General features: G+C 34.3%; 1 protein-coding gene across 5 annotated transcripts in view; it reads right to left on the bottom strand.

Moving 5' to 3' along the window:
* DMD (dystrophin) overlaps nucleotides 1-24,794 on the bottom strand; it is a 972,793-nt gene that overhangs the window by 629,750 nt on the left and 318,249 nt on the right. For all 5 annotated transcript variants that reach the window (XM_084201221.1, XM_084201219.1, XM_084201223.1 and 2 more), the window contains exons 20-28: nucleotides 24,105-24,285; nucleotides 16,754-16,899; nucleotides 15,494-15,706; nucleotides 13,045-13,158; nucleotides 11,782-11,937; nucleotides 9,248-9,418; nucleotides 7,140-7,322; nucleotides 5,464-5,598; nucleotides 4,553-4,702 (exon numbers count right to left, since the gene is read on the bottom strand). In XM_084201221.1, coding sequence (XP_084057347.1) covers nucleotides 4,553-4,702; nucleotides 5,464-5,598; nucleotides 7,140-7,322; nucleotides 9,248-9,418; nucleotides 11,782-11,937; nucleotides 13,045-13,158; nucleotides 15,494-15,706; nucleotides 16,754-16,899; nucleotides 24,105-24,285 — 1,449 coding nt within the window. The remainder of the gene's footprint in view (nucleotides 1-4,552; nucleotides 4,703-5,463; nucleotides 5,599-7,139; nucleotides 7,323-9,247; nucleotides 9,419-11,781; nucleotides 11,938-13,044; nucleotides 13,159-15,493; nucleotides 15,707-16,753; nucleotides 16,900-24,104; nucleotides 24,286-24,794) is intronic.

Here is a 24,794-nt window from a genome sequence, read left to right as displayed (position 1 = left end):
ACTGGAAACTGACCCTGCCTTTCATGTTCATCTAAAGTCAAGCTCATACCTGACCTTATTGGATTCCCACAACAAATGGATTGAAAATCTGTCCAGTAATCTGGTATCATAGAAGGTATGATATACCTGTCATGTAGCATATTTCTCCAGTACACAACAGTTGATTCAAAGATCTAATCTTTTTCACTAAGTAGGTACCCGGTACTACCACTGGCATTGCAGAATATTGAATAAATTCAGTCAAGGGGAATGCCACAATTTTGAGAAGCCACCTTCTTCTCTTTCAGTAGAAAAGAGTTGTTGGTGGGCACAAGCATTAGAATGCTTTCCAAAAGGAGTAGTTCTGCTGCACACTTACATCTGTGGACCTGAGCTTCAAATTTGTCCTTCCAACTCACATCTCTCAGCTAGCCTATATTTTAAAGACATTGAGAGTTGTTAGCTGAAATTTTAAATATTTATAATATAAAAATATTTTAATTTATGATGTTCTGGCTGGTTCAATCTGTTTATTTGTTTTCTCAAATATTATGGATTTTTTATTCCATTGTGAAAAAAAGATAGATAGCTTAACACCGCGTTAAATGGGTCTGAGAACATAAAAAAGTTCCAGCTTTGCTATCAGATCATAGTCAATACAGCTGAAGGCTTTGGGCTTTAAAGAGAAGTGGTTGACAGGTTATAGCTAAATAGAAAATCTCAGGAAAATAAACAAGAGTTTAACGATTTCTGAGCCGGCAAAATGTTGACAGCTGTCAAGGAAAACTAATTAATTGAAAAAAAAATCTGCTGTTAGCAGAATAAAAGAGAAATTAAAAAAATATGGAATTTTTTTTTTTAATTTCAGTCTCTACAGGGTTTTTATAGATTTTTAGGGCTTTGATGATAAACATAACATTTTTATGATATGATGTCCTGCATAAACTGATTTACAGTTTACAAAGGTCCAGGCTAAATGCAGGAAATAGCAACACTGCATATTATCCATATAAAATGCAGAATTAATGGAAAGGACCATAGTTAATTCTTTAATGTTGAATTTTATAATGTTATGTTTAAGGATTATGCCACTTTTTTCCTTAAATAAAACATTTCATTTATATAAGGACATCAGTCACACATGCAGTTTCTAAGATATCAGTTAGAGTTTTAAGGTTAAAAACAAATAATATTGTTGAGGCAGTACTCAGTAGTTGGGCTGTTGAAGAATAACAGAAGAAAATATTTTGAAAATTATAGCACATTTACTATAAGGTACATTTATTTAAAATGCAGAAATAAATTAATTATTATAAGTTACAGCTCATGGAAAGGAATCTTAAGAAAGGCAGATATCTTAGCTTGTTGGGTGTTTTTTTTTGTCTCAGTTATACTCTTGTGTTATTGAGAAATGTTGCCACAGGAAAAGTTTAAAAGTTAGGAATCTTTAAAATTCCTTCCTAACTTGTTTAAATTACTTTAAAGTTTAGCCTGACTTGGTGATATAATGGTTGTGACTGAGAGATATCACAACACCTCTGTACCCCTTGCATCAAACTCCAAACACGTTAATCTCCACTTAATCTCTGAGTGGATTTATATTTGTGCTTAGAGTTTAATTAGGAACACTTTTTTTTTTTTTTCATTCAAAACATTTTTTTTAGGACCCATGAATTTTTAATACCCTCCAACCTAGAAGTAAATTTTCTGCAAGTTCTTGGAGTATTACACAGTGTGCTTATTAAGTAAATGGCTACAAATATTTTACCTCCCAGCCATTCAGTGAGATTCAACTTTGATCAACTGAATTCCAAAACAGCAAACTATACCAAAGAAGAATTTTCTATATCTTTAGGTTATCACTGCCAGTAGATAATGCCTCAGAACTTGTAAAAGCAGCCTTCTTAGCAGCCTTCAAAGCAATTATGTGGACATGGGGCATGAAATATTCTTTCTCCTCTGGAGAGGAGAGTAAAACAGAAAAATTATGCCAAATGATGAATGGGTGCTCTTTGAAAGAAACCAGAGATAATATTCAGGGGAGCCCTAAAATGAATTAAGAAACAGAACCCAATAATAATAATTGAGTCTAGTGTAAAGCCCATGTGAACAATAATGTTTTGGACAGTTTTTTGCAAGAACAGTCTCAAGAATATCTGATTGACATTTCTGAAGCTTGCTGGACAGGATGTAAATCACTTAAAACATTGATTGTTGCTTGCAATATTAGCTTCAAATTCTTCAGTGTGTCTTAAATCCCATATATAGAATTGCAAGCAAATCAGTCCTTGAAAAGTAAGGACAGGGTATACCTTGCTATGAGTCAGCCCCAAATGTTCAAAAGCAAACAAAACACACTCACTCTTTGTTAACTAAAGAAGATAAGGCACACAAACATGAAGCCATTATCTGCCTTTAAAAATGAATCTCCATCTCACTAGCAAAGATGCATTGTCTGGCAGCATCATTCATACAGAAGTGGGTTGGTTTGGTTGCTCTATTAGTAATGAATAAATATTTCACATATCAGTTTCTGCCCACATGAGCTTATTGTCTTGGTAATTACCTGCAAAATTATTCAAATAAAATCAAGTAACATCACCACTTTAGGACTGCCAATTAGCCTGTCTGAAGAAGTGACCTTGAACATGAGCTGATTTGTGTTATGTGCTTGCAATATATTTTTATACAAGGAGAATGCTGCTTGAATTTCAAGCAACTACACAAACAGCACAGAAAATTCAGTATCAGGAACCTATGAAGAAAAAAGCATGTTTTTCCACTTCAGATTCAGATCTCACCATTAGTATTTAACTACTCAATATCTGATCAAGCTTTCAAAGAAGCTTTTAAAGAAGATTTCCACCCCAATTTTTTTCTATCTTTGAAAGAAATTGGAGAGCAGTGAATACATTTCTAATATATTTTGCCTATATACTCATCCAAATTCTTTCCAGAATTTCACAAAACATCTTCATTATGTGCTTTTGACAACAAAATCTCTGCATCCTTATGAATTTTGATTTAATAGCTATGAATGATGACTGAATAGTATTCAACTGTCACTCAAAAAGACTATTTAAAATTGCTGTTTTCACACCCTGGAAGCCTTCTGTATATTCCTAGTTTACCAGTCAGTAAAAAAATAACAAATACCAAGAAGCAGAATTCCAGAGAGTGTATCTTCTTTCAAATAGAAGTGAGATGATAAAAAAAAAATAAGGGCTACAAAAAGAGAAGGTACACAGAAATTTATATTTACTTTTCAGACTGTCCAGCTATATAGAATTATGTGAATGTCTGCACTACATCAGAAGTACCACCAGGCTCCTTCCCTCTCCATCCTTCAAGTTTATTCTCAGAAGAGCCGAGGACCCTCTTATAATTTTTATTGCAATGGTTTTACTACCACTGTTTTCAAAAACAAGTACATTTCTAGTACCAGGAAAGGAACAAAATTTTTTTTCTTTTTCATGGTGGATTTTCATGCTTCTAATATAGCTGCTTTCCAAAATCTGCACTTGTGCATCATTTCTATCATTGTAATTGTGTAATTTTTGACAGTATTTGTAGCTTATCTTCTAGCCTGCTCTGGTTACAGTCATAAAGGGGCTGTCTGCATCCTTTGCTAGGTCTTTCCCTAATAATTCTTTCTGATCTTCACCAAAGTACTGAGCTGATATTTGCCTCATATTTATAGCATATTGCTACGTTGGACTCCTTGTGTTACACATTTCTATACTGAAGTGTCTTTTTAACACTTTCATTTATTCAAATAGACTTATTTATTGTTTAATAAAAAATTTATCTATAACAGATATTACTCATTGTTAGTTTTAAAATAATTTGCTTCTCACTAAGACTTTTGTCAGAGAAAACATCTAAAATATGCAATTAAAGATTAAATCCACTAAAAGGTCACTGCAATTTCGAGGTTTTGGGGTTGCCCATTTTACTGGTTTTGGCTGGGACTGAGTTAATTTTCTTCTCAGCAGCCTGTATGGTTCAGTGGTATGTATTGGTGGCCAAAACAGCACTCATAACCCAGGGATGTTCCAGCCATTGCTGAGCAGGGCTTCCAGAGCACCCAGGTCTTTTCCTTTTCACTCTGCCCCTTCCAGCAAGCAGGCTGGGGTTTGAAAGGACACAGCTGACCTGAGCACCACACAGGGCCATGCTCAACAACAAAAAGAGGTGGGTAAAAGTGTTTCCAAAATTGTTATTGCATGGGACTGGTTGAACATTAGTCTCCTGAAGGTAATTTCTTCTATGTCACCTACTTTTACCCCTCCTTTCTTCTTTCGCTTATAAAATCATCCTAATCTCAATCTATGAGTTTTCTCACTTTTTCCTTTTCTTTAATCTCCACTAAAGCACCAGGAGATGTGGAGTCTAGTGGTGCTTTGCTGCCTACTGGAGTTAACCCACCACACCCATGAAAACACTTCTACTGTATAATTGTGTTTGTTTAGGAACTGTGACCTGTTTAGGAACTGTACCAACAAAATAACTCTTTTATTTTTTCAATGGTGTTAGACTGCCCTCTACTTAGCAGGATGATCACTAAATATACCTCCTGCTGAAGTTCTTCCCACCGACTGTTGAACCTCTCAAGTTTTTCATTGATCAGTTCATCCATGATCCCACCATCTGTCAAAGTTTGAGCCAGTTCACGAATCTGGTTGCGATTATCTTCTGGATGTCTCATCAAACGTTCCAAAGACTGAAAAAAGTCAAAAAAAGTAGTTTATTTTTTCTTTTTGTAAATAAGGTTCTACAAAGCAATCCCAATTTGCCTTAAAAATATAAGAAAGAAATTTCACATTTCAAATACAATAAAAGTAGAGAAAAAAAGATTAATTACTTATGTTTCATGCCTTGACAGCTAATGTTCTGTACTATGTATTATGAAGCACAAGGATTTTTCATATAGCAATAAATTTGATGCTTAATTTAAAAGATCTGGACTATGCCTAAGGAGTTCAGTGAGAGTACTTGTACCTTAATATAAAAATACTGCTTGAGTATCTAAATGGATGAAATTCACCAGCAAAAACGGATTATCAATGCAGCATTTTGTATTTTTATGCACTACAAGAATTAATTTAATTTCTACTAATATTAAAGGCACTGTGAATAAAAATTAAAGAATAATAAACAAAGTTATGATGAAAACCTTTCCTCTCTGAAGCCTTCAACATTTTTTTGACTGGCTGAAGTGAGGGTTTTGGTTTTTTTTAAGAATGTTTTTTTTAGCATTACCAAAACTGCATATGAAACCCAGCACAAGGCACTTAATTATTGTTTGATTTATCTGGATCTGAATTCAAAACCTCATTTGTTAACTCTAGTAAGAAATTAGGACTTTTGAAATATTCTGCACCTTGTTCACTTGTAATGTGAGTTCACAGTTTGTTTAGAATGACATGAAATTTACAATTTATCAACACATATGACAGGGTTATTATTTAAGTCAGCACTTACATCTAAAGACTCAGAAATTTCTTCTGCACCTCCCTGAACATTTTCAGTTGCTTTGAGTTTCAGTTCAATCTCATTCAACCATTTATTTTCTGCATCCAAGTATGACAATAATTCTTGCCAACATGCCCACACCTCCTGATGGAGAAAAGGTTTATTTAGATCGAAAATTGCACAGAAAATTTTCACTCATTAAAATATTGAAAACATTCATGCCTCTTCCCCAACGCAACATGTTTGATATCTGAAGCTTATGGGGCCATATGAAATTATATGCCAGCATTCATCTGATCCAAATTAATATAAAACAAAAGTAAACCATCACTTTGATTAAACAGAGCAAAACCACAGAAAATAACATGAAAAAGTGAACTCTCCTACACAACACAACTCGAATCTTCATTTTCATGTGTTATCCACTTTATATGTTTTCTGTAAAGTTTCCTTATATAAATATAAAAGTGAGTAGATTTTTTAAAAACCCATGTTAGAAATTTGTGTCCCTATTATAAAAACGCACTTAGATTCCTTATATATTTTATTTTAATTGCTTAAATCACAGGTTCATAAAACGCCATCTTTTAAGAATTCAGACTAAAATCTCCATGGAAATTAATTCTAAACCTCATTTAGTGCAATTTATAGACCTTTTAAGTGCTAGAGTACTAAATATAATCTTGTGAAATGTTCTTATTCTCCTGAAATTAAACTATTGTCAAATATTTTGTTTATACAGCGCCTGAAGATACTTAAATAAGCAGATAAAAATGGCAGTTTATATACAAAAAAAACATTTAAATGTTCCATAAATAATATTTTTTCCTTTTTTTTTTTTTTTGTTAGTTAAAAAATAGTTAAAATAATGTTATTGAAATGCATTACACTCTTGGCAGATCAAGCTTCCCAGAGTGCCATTCATCTCACCAAACTTTGCTCACATCAAATGAGGGTTATATAGGGATATTAACATGCACCAACACATCATCAATGATCAGGGTAAATGCAGACTACCAGTTTAGGCTACACACCTAATTTTCCACAGTGAAATTTAGACAAGATAAATTATTGTCCTGTATGAGGTTAGCTCTTCCAAATTACAAACAAAATAAAATTTAGCTCTTGCTACATTAACAACAAAAGAAGATACCTAATTCATTGTCACTAGTGTATAACAAAAACATAGTCCCATGGCAAGAATCTGCAATGGAGTTGGCCAAAATGGCAGGGTCAACCCAAAATGCATGGGAAATATTCAGTTTGCCAACAGAGCAAGTGCTGTTCCCATGCTGAGATAACACCACCTGCCCAGCTCCAGGGCCATTCAATCAAAACCATTAGCCATGGAAGAGAGAAGCCTAGAGGAGCTGATGAACAGATCACAGGGCTGTTACAAAGCCAGATTCCTGGCTTGATCTCAGAAGGGATAAGAAGCTTGAGCAGCCATTGCTGTCTCTGACCTAAGAGCTGTGTGTCAGTCTTCTCTTGCAGTACAACTCTCCAGTAGATATGATCTCAAAATAACTTTGTGTGTAGCTCATAACACGGGGTGTTTGGTGTATGGCTCATAAAGCAAGGATAGCCTTGGGCTACCCACAATTCTACTATAATACAGCTGTGCTCTCCACCTTGCTTCTTGCAGTTAGAAGGTCTATAAATACAAGACTGACAAGATATCAAACCTCCAAAGTCTTCCACTTTCCATTCAGCCTGCTGCAGAGTTGCTGGTAGCTGGTAATTAGAACATCAAGCTCCTTTTTCAAAGCCTCATGAGCTGCAGGTGGAGCCTTTGCTATAAAGTTATTCACAGAATCTGTAATAAGCTTCACTTTCACTTCTTTCTGCAGGGCTTCCTCCTTTGCTCTCTGGAAAAGAAAAAAAAGACAAGCTGTAATGCTGATTTAAGAAGGGAAGTTATTTCTAGCAACTATCAGAATGCTCTGACAGAATTCTAGATGCAGAAAAAACCACAAACAACAATACAACAAAACAAAACAACAGGTGACATTTAGTTCCCAGACTTTCTGAAAAAAATCTTGAATGCATCCAAAAAACTTTAGTTTCATTTTGTTGCTAATACATAATACAATTTAACATCTCACAACCATCTGGTGTTCTGGAGCTCTCAGACTAATGGAAGCTTTCAGTACTTTTTTTTCCCTCCCAGAAGTGCATCAAAACTTATGAACCACAAGTGACCAAAAATAAACTGAACTATTGTGTTATAAATTCATATATCCAGATTAAATGGCAAAATCACAAGAATGGCCAAAAAAAAAAAAAAAGAAGATACTTCTTGGCGTTATCACTGTCTTGAATTTAAAAAGAAAGTCAGAAAATATTTCTTCTCTATTGTATATCCCACACGTTTTCTCCTCCTTCCCTTGTTATGTGGTCTCATGAAAAATATTTTCATACCTAGTGCTGTTTCCTCTGAGTGCTTTCTGGTGTCTATGACTGGAATCATATCACAACTGGAAACAGTGATGCTATAAAAAGTGCCATCAGTGCCTACAGGCCTTCACAATGAGAACTCCCTGCCCAGAAAACATCAAATCAAAACCATTTTCCTGACAATATTTTTTTCCCCTCTCTGGGTCTGGAAGTCCATTAACCAGAATAACTGTGATCAGGCTGCCATTGCTAGAGGAAGCTTACAAGGTTGCTCTTGACTTTCCTTTTCTCTAGCTGTGGGAAGAAATGGGCTGTAGAATGAACACAGAATTCTGATCCAGATTTTCTCTGTTGTGACATCATTACAAATGATCTGGTTATTTCCTAGGTCAAGGTGCCACAGTCTGAACACACCTGTACTTCATCTGAGTGCAGAATATCTACTAGGAATCTAGAATGGTGATTGTATATAGAACTGTGCCTTTTATCTGTTTTAATATGCAGTGTACTGTATAAAATTGAGGTTTTTTATTTAGTTACCAAAAGAGAACTGTATCTTAAAAAAGATATTTACTTTTGATATTTGTCTCATTTACAATTGAGTTGTTCCATAAATTTCCTTATATTATGTGTATTCTGACTGGATGCAAACTATTTGTGTCGGTAAAGAGGTCATCAATTGCATGGTCTGAAACTCTCAAACTCTCAAATGGGAAAAAACACAGAAAATGAACAGTTTGAAAACAAAGTGTTCAATAGATTGTTAAAGCTGATCTATTGATTCATTGATATCATCAACATGATGAAAATCAGGTCATAATCTGGCTTCCTGAATAGCACAAGCCAAACAATTCATCTTTGAAATAAGAATCAAGCCCACATCCAATGGCTTAGCAAGAGTGTATTTAAGCATGTTTCACAAATTAATTGTTTTGTCCAAAGGCCATGCTCATCCCACACGAAGGAAACATTATTAATTGAGATCAAAGCATACTTTTTCTATATTCCTATATTAGAGACACAATATTCATACACAGCACACACCAAGATGCATTCTCATGTCCTATTTATTTTCTGCTCATTCTAATGCAAAGAGAAGACATAAAACTGATTTCACTCTACTGCTGCTAACACCCACATTTCAGGAATTATTCCTTAATTAAAAGAATGCTGAAGCTACATCCAAATCAGTATCCAATAAAGCAAATTAAAGAAAAAAAAAAGCAATGTGGTGTTGAAGAATATCAAATATCTTCTAGCACATTCCAAATAGAAATTAATTCAAACCACCTAGATCTGAAAAGGAATTTTCCTAAAAGAAAGAGCAGGCTTTCTTTACAATGAGAGCTTCAAAAATGAGTTTGAACACAGCTCAAGGAATTAGTTTATCTTTTACCTTCAGTTCCTCAACAGCTTTCTGTAACTCATCAGGTGTTTTATACTCAAAATCTCTTTCCAGATATTCTTCCTCAGCTTGTGTTATCCACTCGTGCATCTCTGACAAATCCTTTCTGAGACTCACAGTCTTATCCAAACCACCTTTTAAGGCAGCCTTCTTAGCATAGGCCTTGAAGAAAGTAAAGATTACACAGTACTTGAAGCAAAGCTACGGTACAAACTTGAAAATGTTTTCGCCTGAAAAGAATCAAATTAAATCCTACAATAATAAAATGGTTGTTATTAGGCAGATGTTAACTAGTAATTACGTAGATAATAATAACAAACAATCAAAACAGTACTACATTTGTATACATCTTTTTTTAGCAAAACATGGCCCTGCAGAATGAGTGCTGTAATGATACTAGAACGGGAATCTACACCATATGCTGAGGTGATCAGAAAACAACTGTGAAAAGAACATCTCCCAGGGATTAGCTTCTGTGAAATGTAGAAAGAATAACCACAGGAGATTTTGAAAGCACATTCAAGGATGAAACCAAAAGCTTTTGAGCTATAAATTCAGATGAACTTCTAATTGGTTCAAATGCAACTCACTAGAGAATAAAGCAATACGCATATCTATCTTCTGTTGGTTAAGTCATTTAAGAATATCTCAGAAATGGGAATACCCTAAAAATAGGTAAGGAAAAAAGTCCAACCTCTTAGAGGAAGAAACTATTTATCTTAAAGAGAAAAACACAACCCTTAAATCATCTGCCAGTCTCTAAGTGGGGGTCATATAATTGTATTATCCAGCTCAGGTACGGAATTAGAAGTAGATAATAATTTAGATCACTTCCATCCCAAACCATTCTCTGATTTTATTCATTGTGCATTAACCTATCAAAACTGTCCCTGATTGTGCATTTACCATCTTCCAACAGTATTAAGAAGTTTGCATCAAAAATAGTATGTTGTACTGGAGCCATTTCTCAGAATTGGGCTTGCAGAGCTTGTTGCTCCAATATTCTGCTCTGTGGTGCTGCTTCAGTAAACATTATTTTCAGTAATATCAGGAGAAATTTTCTTAGTATTTGGCCTTAATTTCTGACATTTATTGGTTTGTTACTCATTCTTGAGGACTGGCTGTTAAACATAAATATTGCTCTACATAAATGTTGTTTTACATTTGTAGAAAAAATAGAGCAACAAGCAGCAAGTATAAAAGCAGAATTGTATGTGGCTCTGCAAAATTATCTCTTCCTCAGTCCCAGCACCAGAAGAGAAGGTAGTCTCCTGTCACCTGAAAAGAGTATCTGAACAACAGCTGCCAATTGTCAGCTCTCACGGTCATATTAACTGCATGTATATCAACCCAAGCTGACTTTTCCAAATCTTCTCAAGAAACCTCCACAAACCAAACTAAGTTTTGTATTTACTATTCACCTATTTTAATAGCTGTTGCTGAAGAAGTTGAGTTAGAAATGCCCACTGACACAGAATAATTTGTGCATTGTGTTGAATGAGATTATTACAGACAGATTTTCAGGGAAGTCAGAAAAGAGCTGTGACAGACTTCTATACTTGTAAGGTAATAATTGACATTTCTGTGAGAGAAGTGCAAAGGTATCCAGCTTATTAATATATATTAAAAAAAAAAAGGAATTAAATATTTCATGGTAGTGAAAGGGGAAAGGCTACAAAACTGGAAAAATAAAATGTCTTACAGATTTCAAAGATAAACTTTTTTTTTATGTTTATCAAAAAATATAGAGAGACTATTATTCACATGTAAAGTGAATAATAAAAATTTTAGAAAATATTATACCTCATTAAAAGGTAACACTTTTACAAAAATAAACATTTAAAAGGTACACAAGAGAAAAGCGCAAGTAGGAAAAACTTAAAGGTAATATAACATGAAAAAAAATTTATTTGAACTGTCATAAAGAATAAGGATCCAAATGCCATCAGTGAAATAAGAGTAATTTTTAGCTTCCTTACTCTGTTAATTTATTTATAATGCCTTTAACTAAAATAAAAGAACTGTCCTTTCCTGTTATGTCCCATTGTCTCAAATCTGTGTGACTACTGGAGACTAAATTATACACATGCATATGTGCACGTACTCTTAATTCTGAGTTATTCAAGTATGAACCCTTCACTACTTTAATGTCTTTTTTTATCCAGAGTAATGAAATGCAATTTGAACAATGTACAAGAAAACATAAAACTAAGTACAGAACTTGATTTCTTTGGCAAATGCCTAAACACCTTAAGAAATCTACTTTTGCAGAAGCCATCAATCATACTGCTGTTAGACATAATATATTAGTATATATCTTTGTTATAAAAATAGTAAGATATGTTATTGAAAGTAAATATTATTTACATATACTGCTACAGGCTAAATTATACTCTGCAAAATGATTGTTGAATTAATATATCTAAATTCAGTTTTATCTGCATACATATAGAAGGACAAAATCTGCCAATGAAAACTCTGGTCATTAATTTAAAAAGAACCAGTCACAGCAAGAGACTTGGTACCTGTTGGCAAATGTGGTCCCACTGAGCATTGAGATCCTTTAGCTCTGATTCTATTCTGGAAGCAAATTCTGGCTCTGCTTCACTCTTCATTTTCTTCCCAGTCTCATTAACACTGTTCAAACTGGGCTGGATTGTCTGGATATCATTTACTAAAGCCTAAAGGAAGAGCAGAAGTTTAGGCAAGCAGAATTCACACAAAGTTTCAGACATGGTATCCCCACGTGAAAATATGTTTGCATGAGATTCTGACTTGTCTGGGGTCCAGATCTCCAGAGCACAATCAACAGACTTATCTATGAAAGGAAATTGAAAAGGAATGAGCAGCTGTAATGTGGCAAGCTGTTGTGTACCAAATAAAATAATGTAATTTTTAAATGTTATGTATGCACTATAAATATATACATACATATATAATAATGTGTACATATATCTCCTAAAATGCTTCCCTGCTGTTGACTGAAGACATGAGCAATACCTAGATCTTTTATTCACATTTCTGAAAGAACATTCCATTACAATGGAGAAAAATAATTGTAATTCTTATTTAAATAATGACTAAGAGAAAGTTTGAGAGAACTTGCAATCCCGTATGATCACTGTGTATGTATTATTTCATAGTATTTACACATCCTGCCAGAAAATTTACAGAACTTGTAAATTCCACTGAGCATATAGACAGGGGCCATCATGGATCACAAAATTCATTGCACTTAGACACTCTGTTGGGACAGGAAGAATTTGTAAACCCTGTGATGGAAGTACCAATACTTCATGATGCTTTAAAACTCTGCTGGGATAGCATCCTGGAACTTGTAAGTTTATTGAAAAAAGAATGGATATAACTCACAATGCCTGAAAGTTCTTCTTGTACAATCAGAAAAGTTTGTAAATCACACAAGTAACAGATACAGAAAAAAGATTTTTTGGCACAGATTATACAGATAGAGAAAAGAAAAAATGCAACACTAATAAACTCAACAAAGTAAATAAACAGTTGACTTTAGTGGGTAGTTACATACTATTTCCTGTATTAAAAAAAAAAAAGTCACTTTAATATCTGCCTTCTTCTGGTATTAAATTTTCTTTGTTTTAACTGAATTTTCCTTCAAATCCAGGACATGCAAAAGGTCCAAATACACTGCAATCCCCTTACTACATGATTTTTTTTTTTTTTGAGGAACAGTAATCATTTGTGTAACTTCTGTATAAACTCAGTTCACAGAGAAGAGTTGAATAACTGCCAAGCAGGCAGGTAATACTCACTGTGCATTGCTCAAGTTGTTTTTCCAGTGCTTCTGAGTCTCCAAGGGCAGGCCACTCTTCTTTCAGAAAAACATCCACTTCAGCCATCCACTTCTTCAGTGTTCTAATGTCATTCTGTGTATTAAAAAGACATTTCATTGCATCACACAAAACCTGACTGGCAAGAGTGTAATTCATCCTGACACTACAACTAAAACGCATTGCAATGCAATTTCAACATTATTGAAATGTCTGAAAATACAAACACAGCAAACAAGTAAAACCAATTTTACCTGGGTTTATCATCCACACTTTAACCTGCACTTTGACCATTTCTGACAAAGTTTAATGTGTCTATGAGCAGACAACCTTATGGCTCTAAAATTTATGCCTTCTAGATATCATTTGTGTTTAGATACTGCATGCTTTTTCATTGGTTCCCTCTATGGCTTCAGATTACTCATACTTGGCATTTAATTCAGGCTCACCCATCAAGTGTTCTGTGCTTTCATTTAAACTTTGGACTCCTTTTGGAACTTATATGCTCTAGTCACTATTTTTCTACCAGAACACAGCACAGAAAAAACACCCTTACTATTCAGAATGAAAAAAAACAATGTAACTGAAAGAGATGCACTTCAGAAACTAAAATCATATAATGAGTTAATGAGTCATTTCAGTCTCTCAGTTACTGTTACTAGCATTATATAGGAATATTATTTCCATAGCCTTTATTTAACTCTTGCAGTTAGTAAACAAATCTTAACATCAAATACTTGAAAAGAGGGAATGTTATCAGTCCAGGCAACATTTCGAAGGTAATCTAATAACTTGAAAATCAGAATGAGATTTAAAAAATACCACCTAAAATTACCTTAAAATGCTATCTTTGATAATCAAATGCACATATTTAAATAAAACACATATATGGCAAAAACTTTAGAAGTAAATTATAAAGTATTTTTTCATCAAACTATTTTCATCACCAATGAAATGCACATTGATATTACATGCTGAATGCAGAGCTAAATTAAAGCACAAAAAAGGATGCTAGAATAGAGACTGTGTCCTAAAAAGTGTACAAATATGCCTTAGTAACTATTATGAGACAAGTAACCAAGGGGAACATTTCCTTAATGTGATTGATATACTTAAAAAAACCCAAGCTAGCCTGGAAAATGAACTGAATTAATAAAATAATCATACAAAAATTATCAGTATACTCCAGAATGGCAATTACCAAAACACTGCTGAAATATCTACTGTGCATTCCATTATCCAACAGTAAAAATAGTACAGAATCATATTTTATGATGAAACTTTAATACCTTTACAAGAATACTTTTATTCATTAATGTGGTAAAATATTTATCTGATGGGATTTTCTTAAAAAGAGATTATTCTCCTGCTACCAATGAAGATCAAATGTATGACTCACATTTTTAATGAGATTGTAAATACATTTTGTTTATGAACACTGATTTCATCATATCCCATACTGATGCATTCCATAAATTACAGCAGCAAAAAACAATAATCTGGATGAGAAGTCATTCAACAAGCTCAAAAGACAACTTTTATATTAAATGTGTACCAGAGGGCTTTCAGCAATAAATATGAGGGCTAAAATTTGTGTGCATCAACAGCTCACGCTGCTTTGAATGTTTTTCATGAGCATGGTCATGATGCTTTTAAGACCAGTGGGAAAAGCTCTAAATTTGGTGAAGGGGTGGGAGTGAAGATGGGAGGCAGAGGGGAGGAAAAAAAAAAGCTTGAATTTCTTAAGCAAAGTGCTCTGCTTTTTTTATGTGTCACTGTTTAGGGAGTAGGGTGGCATCTGTGAGGAGAGGACAGGGGCTGTTCTGTGCTGAACACAGACAGTTCCAGCTGTGGAATGGACATGGCTGTTACTGTGGTGAGCTAGTGATGCTCAGTGGCAATGTAGTCAAGAAAGGGCAAAAATGTCAGATGAGAGGAAAAAAGTGAGAAACAGCCCTACAAAATGTGAGAAGCAGCCCTACACACACCCAGGTGAGGTTCCAATGCTGCCATTCTAAATACCTGAAATATACTTCTGCTTTCTGGAAACTGTCGACAAGATACTACTGTATTACAGGTGACTTTAATTATGTAAGTGAATTCATTAAAGTCAATATGGTACAGCTACTTCAGATGCATGAATAAGTGCTTCAGCTACATTGAAAAAGAAATAGAGGAACATTATTTCCAATTTTTAATGAAATTTGAGCTTTTTGCTAATGAAACAGCATAATCAGAAACAGCCACAAAATCAGAATTCAAAGTAAAATCTTGTATTCATTAAAATCGAGTAGACATTTAAACACATTTTTTGTCATGTTTTGATATCTCACTTTGGTGTTTATTCCTGTAAGCACCTAAATGTGTGCTGCCTTAGTACCACAGCAACAATCCACCAGCTATAAGCAGAGGCAGAAAAAGTGTGATGAACCTGGAATCGCTGGAGTTTGGTCAGGCGCTCCTCCAGCTTCTGGCAATGTTCTGCCAGCTGTGCCGAGAGCTTCTTCCAGCGGCCAAGGACCACCTCCACCTCGGAGCGGTGGCTCTGGCTGACCTCTGCAGGGGCTTTCCTGGACAGCTCTTCCACAGTCGTGCTGAGATAGGTCAGGCCTTTCTGCTGCTCTTGCAGAGAACTTTGTAGAGCCTGTAAATAACAAGCAAGCAGAATTCATGTGCCAGGCAATTCTCTTCATTTCCCAAACACAGGCAACACATAGAGGTCACCTTTGGTAAAATGTGCAATGACACAATTTACTGAGCAATTTGGAATCGTTTTTCTCATACAACATAGAAGGTTTTTTTAGTTGAACTGAGAATATAACCAGAGGTATTTATACTTGTTAATAGATGTGATAGATAGACTTGTTAATAGATGTGATATACTTGTTATACTGTGTTAATAGATGAAATGTGATACGTTTCATTAATTTGAGATAGGAATTTGCTATGGCCCTGATAATGACACTTTCAAAAGAACCAGAGAAAAGAACCAGAACATGGAGAAAAAGAATAAACTTAGAGAACTGATTCTGTGATACAACATTTTTTATAACTTCTCAAAAACTTTTGCAATTCTCAGCCCAAATTTACTTAATCTATTTTTTTTATATATTCTACATTTCATTTCTGAATATGCATCAAACAATATGTTCACTAGCCCTCTGAGAGTAGAAACTCTGTCAGACATTGAGATACAGGGAAGGTTTGTAGCCACTGGCAAAATTTGTTCCACATTTGTCTACTTGTAAATTTGACAGGAAACCTGTCAAAAGGCTGTGCTGGATTTTGCAAATCAGAATTGTTTTCATGTCAGCACTGGAAAATGAAATTACCTAAATCTATGTTTTACTACCAGAACTCTCATCAAAGGAGTATTTCGTACACCATGGGGAAAAACAAGGGCTTTTCCTTAATATTTTCAATAGCTTATAAAATTAGAATTTTATTTATAATTTATATTTATAATTATAGTTATAAAATTGTTTTCAGTGGTAAATACCATTTTAAATTCCTTAATTTTGGGAATCAATATAAGCAAGCAACCACCATATCCTGAAGCCCTGGCCTAAAACCAAATTAAGCATTATTTGCTGAAGATCCACAGGCTTCAGCAGATTCATGTACCAAACTAGAGCTCTGTTCTTCTAAACTTCTCATTTAAGACATTTTTGCCCACAGCTTAATCACTCACCTTGAACTCCCTGAGTCTCTGCTCCATGATTTCATATTCAGCAATTGCAACCTGAGGCATGGAGAGTTTAGTTTCTGACTGCTGCATCCACGTAAGTATAGTGTTCATTGTCTCCTTGTAGTGTGCAGGAGGCAAACTGTCAAAAACTAGATTCAATGTGGAAAAAAAAGGGAAGGAAATAAAAGAAGGAAGGAAGGAAGGAAATAAAACAATTTTTCACTTCACTATTCGGTTTACTGACGGAAGACACTTGGTAAAAGACCAAGCCTTATTGAAGTCTACAGCTGTTTTGCAAGATATTGCAACAGGCCCTGTGTTTATCAGAACTATAAAAAATAATTTTGGAAGCAAAAAATTGTTTTGAAAAAATTTGAAAAATCAACACACTCCTTCTAACGTTTGAGATACCTCCACCATTTTATGAGTTGTGTGTCATTTGACCCCGTTATTATAGGTCAGAAAACAACTTATATGGCCAACACAACTATTTTAAATACATGTGTTCAGAGACCAACAGACAAACCATTGTACTTAACCTACAATCTAATTTCAGAAATGTCTTAAGAACTATGTTTATGTGTTCAATGTTTCTGCTCAAGCAAAATGTTCCATTTAAGACATCTGTTAAAAGCTTAGAAAATTAATCTTCCTTCTACAATAAAGTTGAATTTTATTGAACTGTGCTTATTGTGTCAATATTACAGCTACTGCAAATAGACATCTGGCACACACATAAGCAACTCATTAGCAGATAGATTCCCTCTGCCATCAACAACAGTTGCCTCTATACTCACTAAAAAATGTGTAGACAAATAGCATGGCTGGTTGGAACGGAAACATTTCCAACTTGTTCATAATAATGAAGAATATAAAAGCTAAAAAAAAATGCACCCATTTGTATCTCTTGTATCCTCCTCAATATTCTCTGGTGTTTCACAAAGAAATGTACAGAAAAATAATAAATCTGTCCAAAAAGTAGTTTTGACAAACAACACAGTTAAAATTTTTAAATGCAACCTTGTTTATATCATACAGCAGTGCTTGGCAGATTGTACATCAGATTTTAATCTAATTTTTTACTTGATCAACAGAATGCTACATGAAAAAAAAAATATATTTACAGTCAGATATCATAAAAACTTCCCAAAATCAGGACAATCTCTCTTGTGAAGAATGGCAAACTTTCCACATAAGAGACTTGCCTGATGTGATTTATCACATATATCTGGGGATTTACAAAACATAGAACTTGGTGGCAGGAAAGAAAAGATTTTCTTCCCTTGTGAGGTATTTTTGTACACAGAATTAGCAATGTATTCTTGGAAATACAAACCAAAAAATTTTCCATCTCATCCAGTAACATTTTAAATATTTTCTTTCCTTAGTGAAATTTGTATTGTCTTTGACTCATTTTATCCAAACAACTTCTACTTTACAATAGAACATACATTTAAACTCTTCACTCCAAACAAATGGAGATATAATTTGAGCAGCTCAGACACATTAAAGAACTATATAACTCATAACTGCAGTTTTATTTAGTAATATGAAACGGAGTTTAGTGTTGTGATGTAATGTTTGACTTCTCTAAGTAAGCTTTCCCTTTAAATGAAAAACAAATCTTATGACTAATGTATAACTTCAAGCATTTAAGTAAAAGAGCAGCTATTTATTGTAGTACTGAAGAGTACCTCAGAACAGATGAAAACTGCTATAGCAAACTCCACCAAATTGCATCAAACTCTAATCCTGTAACTTTGGCAATAATAATAAAAATTTTAGAACCATCCAAACACTACAAACATTTTATTCAATTGTAATGAGTTATGTTTCCTACTACTGGATGGACTAAATAGAAGTTCAGATGGGATGACAGATGCAGATTTAATCCAAGTTTACAATTTAGTTAATAAATATGAACTCTAGAAAGCACTGTTGAGAATAACCATAGTTTTCCCATTTCACTTTTCCAGATTACTACAGATTAGCAATAATGAAATACTTTTTGATCCTTTAAGATAGACAGTGTGTCAGCATTTTCATCCACAAGGAAGCAGATTAACTTTTAGGATGGCACTGAAGAGCCTTTATTATTTTAGCAGCACATGATGGCAATGGTGAGAATTCAGTCAAGCTCCCACAGTGAGACTCACTTTACCCAGTTATAACTGTCTACATAATCTAACTCATTTATGGGCTCTCTGTGGGCAATATGTGTCTCTAAATTCCCCATGCTAATAACATAAACCCACATTCAAGACCTGTTTCTTGTTATCTTAAAATTTGCTTTGTGATACTAATATTTATGGACTAAAGTCCACCCTATAAGCAAAGATCATTAATATGGATCCTGCTGTATTATCAAAAAAGAATTGGCAATGAGAAAGATCTAGTATGTCTTCAACATGGGCCTAGTTTAGATATAGCAAAACTAGGTCCATGGCAGAACAGTAACAAAATATCACAAAGGGAAATCACAAAAGTGTTATTGTGAAATATCAGAATACAGTTCCCATCCCAGAGGGGGAAAATGTTTTTGCATTCATCCCTTCCACTTGTAGGAAATGCATTTTGGTGTGACTGACATTGTAAACCCTGCGAACTGACAGGCAAATACATTTGCACTTATATATTTCTTTTAGAGAAATTCCATACATGTGGAAACAGAATGTTCAAATAGTTAGGATTTATTTCTAATAAGCAGAACTATCTAAACATGTGAAAATAGCTTTCCAAGTAAGTAAAATACTTTGTTTTTCCTCACTGCTTCCTTGGTTTTTGTGACCAGATTTTTCAATCAAAAATATTTTCCCAAATCAGAAATTAAATGAGAATATAATTATCTCAACAACATTCAAATCACACTGGATAGGTTGCAATGTGTTTCTCCTGCAGTCATAACAAATCTCACTGTTCATCACACCATCATGAAAGACAATAAATATGATCTATGGGACCATTTCAGTAAAGACTTATTACCTGAAATAAATTAACAAGATTGAACTTCATGTATTTCCAATAAAAATCTCTTCAGCAGGCTGATGTTTTCAAAACTTTGTTTTACTTATGTTGTAATACGAATACTTGAACCAATTCATTCATAGGTCTTTATTAATAAAAGCTGTGATTTCCTTATCCTACAGTTTCTAGCAGAAAGCCTCATAAGCAATCTTGTGTAATATTTGATCAATGTTATGCAAGTGATTTAAGTCTTCCAATTCTCTTTGTTATAAAGCTCTTGAAAGAAAAAGAAGGGAATAATAGAATCACAGTGTGGTTTGGGTTGGAAGGAACCTTGAAGATCATCCAGTTCCAACCCCCACCATGGGCAGGGACACCCACTAGATCAGGCTGCTCAAACCCCATCCAACCTGGCTTTGAACACTTCCAGGGAAGCCCTTCTCCAGTTCTACAGGAGCTTTTGGAACAGTAAATATATTTTAAAGACACAATTATTTTTTAGGTGGGTTTTTTCTTCATCCATAAAAATATTCATTTTTACCACTGAGGAAGAGGACAAAATCACCTACAGAGTAGAGGACATTATCTCATACACATTCATTTCACAGGCTGCTTTGTCCTTTTGATCTTGATTTAAATAAAAAATAATTACTGGAGGAAATGGATGGTTTGAAAAAAAGAAAAGAAATTGCTTGCATGCTACTTATTAAAACAATAAATTCTCACACACATCTGAACTGCCTCTTCAGCTTGAAAGACACATTTAAAGAAGGTTAAGCAAACTTTATCCCTCAAAATCAAATAGCAATGAATATTTTTACTACTAAATGATAGTTCAGGTCTTAAAGAAAACTTTCAGCTATGAAGTTTTCAAGACACTTGCTTAAATTTTTCCTTCCTCAAGTATAGAGTGATTTGTGAAAGATTATTTTATGTATCATTACCATTTCACTGCCACTTATAACCCATTTCCAATGCACTTAAAGCATCAAAATAAGTTAGCAGTTCAAACTTTTAACCAAAGCAGAATAATTACAGACTAAAATTCTAAATGGTCATCATACTGTAGCAGTTACTGTAGTTTATTATCTTATAAAATTATGCCAAGTTTGAATTGCATGAGCTCTATCCAATCCAACACCCCAATGCAATACAATACTGTACTTATGGATTAGAGAGAATAATAATGTTCATGTAAAATAATTTTATGCATGGCATGGGTAAATAAAAAGTCTGAAGAATCTTTACATGATGCAGAAGGTAAAAGCTTTCTAAAGTACCTCCTGAAAGAAACAGGAGAAACATCATTTGAATGCAGATGAATAATTTATCATTAATAATAACAACAGCAATGATGACAATGATGACTTCACCTTTGGGAATTACAAATTCTGCAAAGGTAGAATCAGAACTTGAAAGAAAAGCACAGTGCATAAATTTATGAAGTAGACAAAAATGGAAATATATATGACTTTTTCTTTGCCATCTCCACCTTGATACTTTTAATTTTGCATGTGACAAAAGCCTTTTTTTTTTAGTTACTTGCTAAAAATCCAGCGATTTTCCAATTTCCCTCAGAAGAACATGTATCTCAGTGAGAACATGTATCTCCATCAAGGCCACGACTGGAGAGCAGCTCAATGCAGCGAGACTGAAAAGCAGAAGCACCTTAATGGAATTCAGTTAAGTCACAGAACTAGAGGAGTGCTGGAATGAATCAGGAAGTTTGAACCAGGGAGTATTCACTTACCTGACACTGACTGTCAGCTCTCCCTGGGCTCAGGGGGAATGGGAGGCTGACCATGCTGCTCCCTAGAAACCTCTCTGATGTAACAGCAGTTAATTTCAAGACAAGTAAATATAAAGTACAAAACCTCCTTTTTCACCAGGGCATTACAAAACGTAAGAACCTCCTTGGGAAATCAGGATATTCATACCCGAATCATTGCCAGCATTGTCTATTTCACTCCCTTGTGTAGATTACTGAACAGTTCTAAGCTCAGTCTGACCTTTAATTTTTCTTTATAGCAATATTCTAGACATTACTCTAAATGTGTTATGGGAGAAGAGAGAGCTGGATTGCTGCATACATCACATTCAAAATGACACATGGATATACAGACATTCTGTAAAGTGCAAAAAATGGGGTTGTACTTAATATTTTATGAGATTTTTTTCTCTTTCCTAACCAGTGCCACAAAATAATTTAAAACTCAATTAAATAGGTTTCAGAATTAAAATTAGGTTTTATAATTGGAAATTCTAATCAAATCATGGAGAAAAACATGTAAGAAAATCTGAGTTAGTCTTTAGTATTATTTTATTGGCAAATCTGCAGCAGAGAGAAACTACTAAGCATTCCTGAATGTTTAAAAATAAACCCCAAAACTAAGCTGCCATCATTTTCTAAAACCACAATCAAAACCTAACCAAACAAAAAACAGTTGAGGAAGACAATTCTCAAACTTTGAGAAAACTGTTCATGAGGGAAAATTTCTCTTGAAAAACAGAACAGCTGAATACCCTTATCCATCAGAAAAGATAAGCAATGAAAGATTAACAAAAAACAAACAAAAAAAACCACTCATAAAAACCCCAAACTTTTTATGACGGTCAAAAAAATCTATCTTTTTAACTTAAAAATAAAGTTTAATCGTGAATCAAAAAAGAAAAATCTTTTTAAACACATGTAGGGTTTATTCCCAAGAAAGAAAAAAAGAGGATCAAATATTATAACTGATCTGCAATGCATCATTCAGTCCTCAGAAGACTTTTCCATCTGTAGGAAATAATTAATTAAAAACAATTTGTTTAAATAAAAGATGGAAAGATCTAAAGTACCATAACAAAATTTCGATATTTTCTATTAAAGTTAGGCCAGAATAAAGAAACAGGATATGGCCCATCTGTACAACACTAGAAAAGTAGTAACAACTGTCCAGGACTCCATGCAATATTAAGAAACTTCTGTTCTCTTGCACTACAGGAGACTCTCCCCAGCCTGATCAGGGCTTCCACCTCAGGACAGCTGTTCCTGCAGCTGGCCCAGGCACTGGAGGAGCTGACTGCAGCCCAGGCTGGGGAGGGAATATCCAGGAAGATCTTTACTAAAGGCCAGGGAATTACAGGTCAGGCACTGAACAGTATTTACATTATTGGACCAATCAACTGCTTAATTCATGGTCTGTCACCACAGTAAAATGTGACGTGGCAAACGAAAGAACTATGAAGTTTAGACAGAGGAGAAATCATAAAGAAGCCAGCACTTCTGCTATATTTCTGTTGGAAGAATGGCAACTGATTTCGGCATATAAAATGTTTTTTACATCTTGCCTGTTGTTCATCCTGAATTTAGAGTAATGAAGAAACTTTATACTCCTTAATGTTAAATTTCTACAATTTGTTCTTTCATTACTTGTTATGGGACACTTGTATTTTACTTCTTCAGTTCTCCCATGCATCATCACCTCTTCAGTTTGCATATGTGGACACAAGTAAAATAGCTACAGCAGTGCAGTAATGGAGTATTGAAAAAAACAATATCCAAGTCTCTCTGTGAAAGAATTTAGGAGGAATATTAGAAAAATCCACTAGAAGGAGCTAGTACTATGTCAAATTTCAAATCAGTACAATAATTTAGAGATATCAGAGGCTGAAGGGGCAAATAGTATCTTTGTTGTTGGGAAAAGTTAAATTCATATTCTTTTTTGTCTTTATTAATTTCATAAGCTAATACAGAAAGTGTACAGTAACTGCTGATATGCTATGTATCATTAATTAGGAATAGTTAACTTTCTATTTTGGTATAGTATTTTGTCCCTTTTGAAAAATTCGTTTTAATATAAATATCACACATAATGTTATAACTGGCAGTCATGTGTCCTGTCTTGCAAATAAGAAAGGGTTGGCCACATGATGAAAAACTAGATATGCTAAGGTGGCTACTCTCTTTGATAAGATTTATGGAGTCAAATTTCGATTCTGTAAAAATCTAGAGCAGATTCACTCCTGTAATTAAGGCGTCTTTCCTCTCTACTGACTGACAGAGATGGACTGCCTTGTCTTGTAATCCAAATAAACAAAGACAGTTTTGTGGTGCCCAAAAATATCACTGAATCTGTCCATAAATGCACTAACAAGAGGAAGTTTGATGGCAGAACTACACTGAGTGGAAGCTTTGCTTCTGAATAGTGTTCCCTTGATTTCTTAATATAAAATATGGAATGAACTGATAATTGTTGAAAGACTAATTCAATTGCAAAAAAAGAGCACATGAATTGCACTGCTGGTTTAGTATCACAAAAGCAAATACAAAACTGGGAAAGCAAAATAGAAACACCTATTCTATACTGCTAGTCAGGCAAATTGACTTCTCGTCAAGAACACTTACTGGTCTGTAGCTGCTTTTCTCTGGCATGCATATCAGCAAATATTTGTTTGAAATGGCTGGTAAAAGCAGCAAGGTCAGCATCCAGAAACACCGGTGCTTGTTCTTTCTCTTTGAGTGCTTGACTTTGAGCCTTTAGCCGTTCAATCTGAGGCTGCAGGGTTGACATTCGAATGATTTCATCCTGCAAGTGAGAACAACAAAAAATAGAAAAAAAATCAAGATGCGGCTACACAAGAAATGAAACCACTAGTGCCATGAAATCACCACTGTTTCAGTGCACGTTACACAATTGTTTTGCTTCCAAATACATCAGTTACAATACACATCAATTCAACATTTTAAAATTTTCCTCACAAATCACTACCCAAAATTGTTGACTGAAATCACTGCTTTAAACCACCTTAAAGGTGGGGGGCATTATGCTCAATGAAAATAACAATTAAATTTTCAATCCTAGGGAACATCTTTTTCATGTGAAGATGGGAACAGAAAAACACCACATGTACCATAATCCTGTACCCATGTCTGCTGGACTATGTACAGACTAAACTGAAGTAGAAAAGGAGAGATGAAGATTCCCTGTGATTTCTCAGGCTCACAGTAACACATTAAAGGCTGAGGTTAAGATTAGGATAGCACATAGCAGCTGGAAGGGACTTGCAGGGAACATCTATTCCAATGGCCTGACTA

The sequence above is a fragment of the Fringilla coelebs genome, assembly GCF_963513975.1.
Source record: "Fringilla coelebs genome assembly, chromosome: 2".
In the NCBI taxonomy this organism is placed as follows: domain Eukaryota; kingdom Metazoa; phylum Chordata; class Aves; order Passeriformes; family Fringillidae; genus Fringilla; species Fringilla coelebs.
This window is presented reverse-complemented; position numbering and strand designations above follow the sequence as displayed.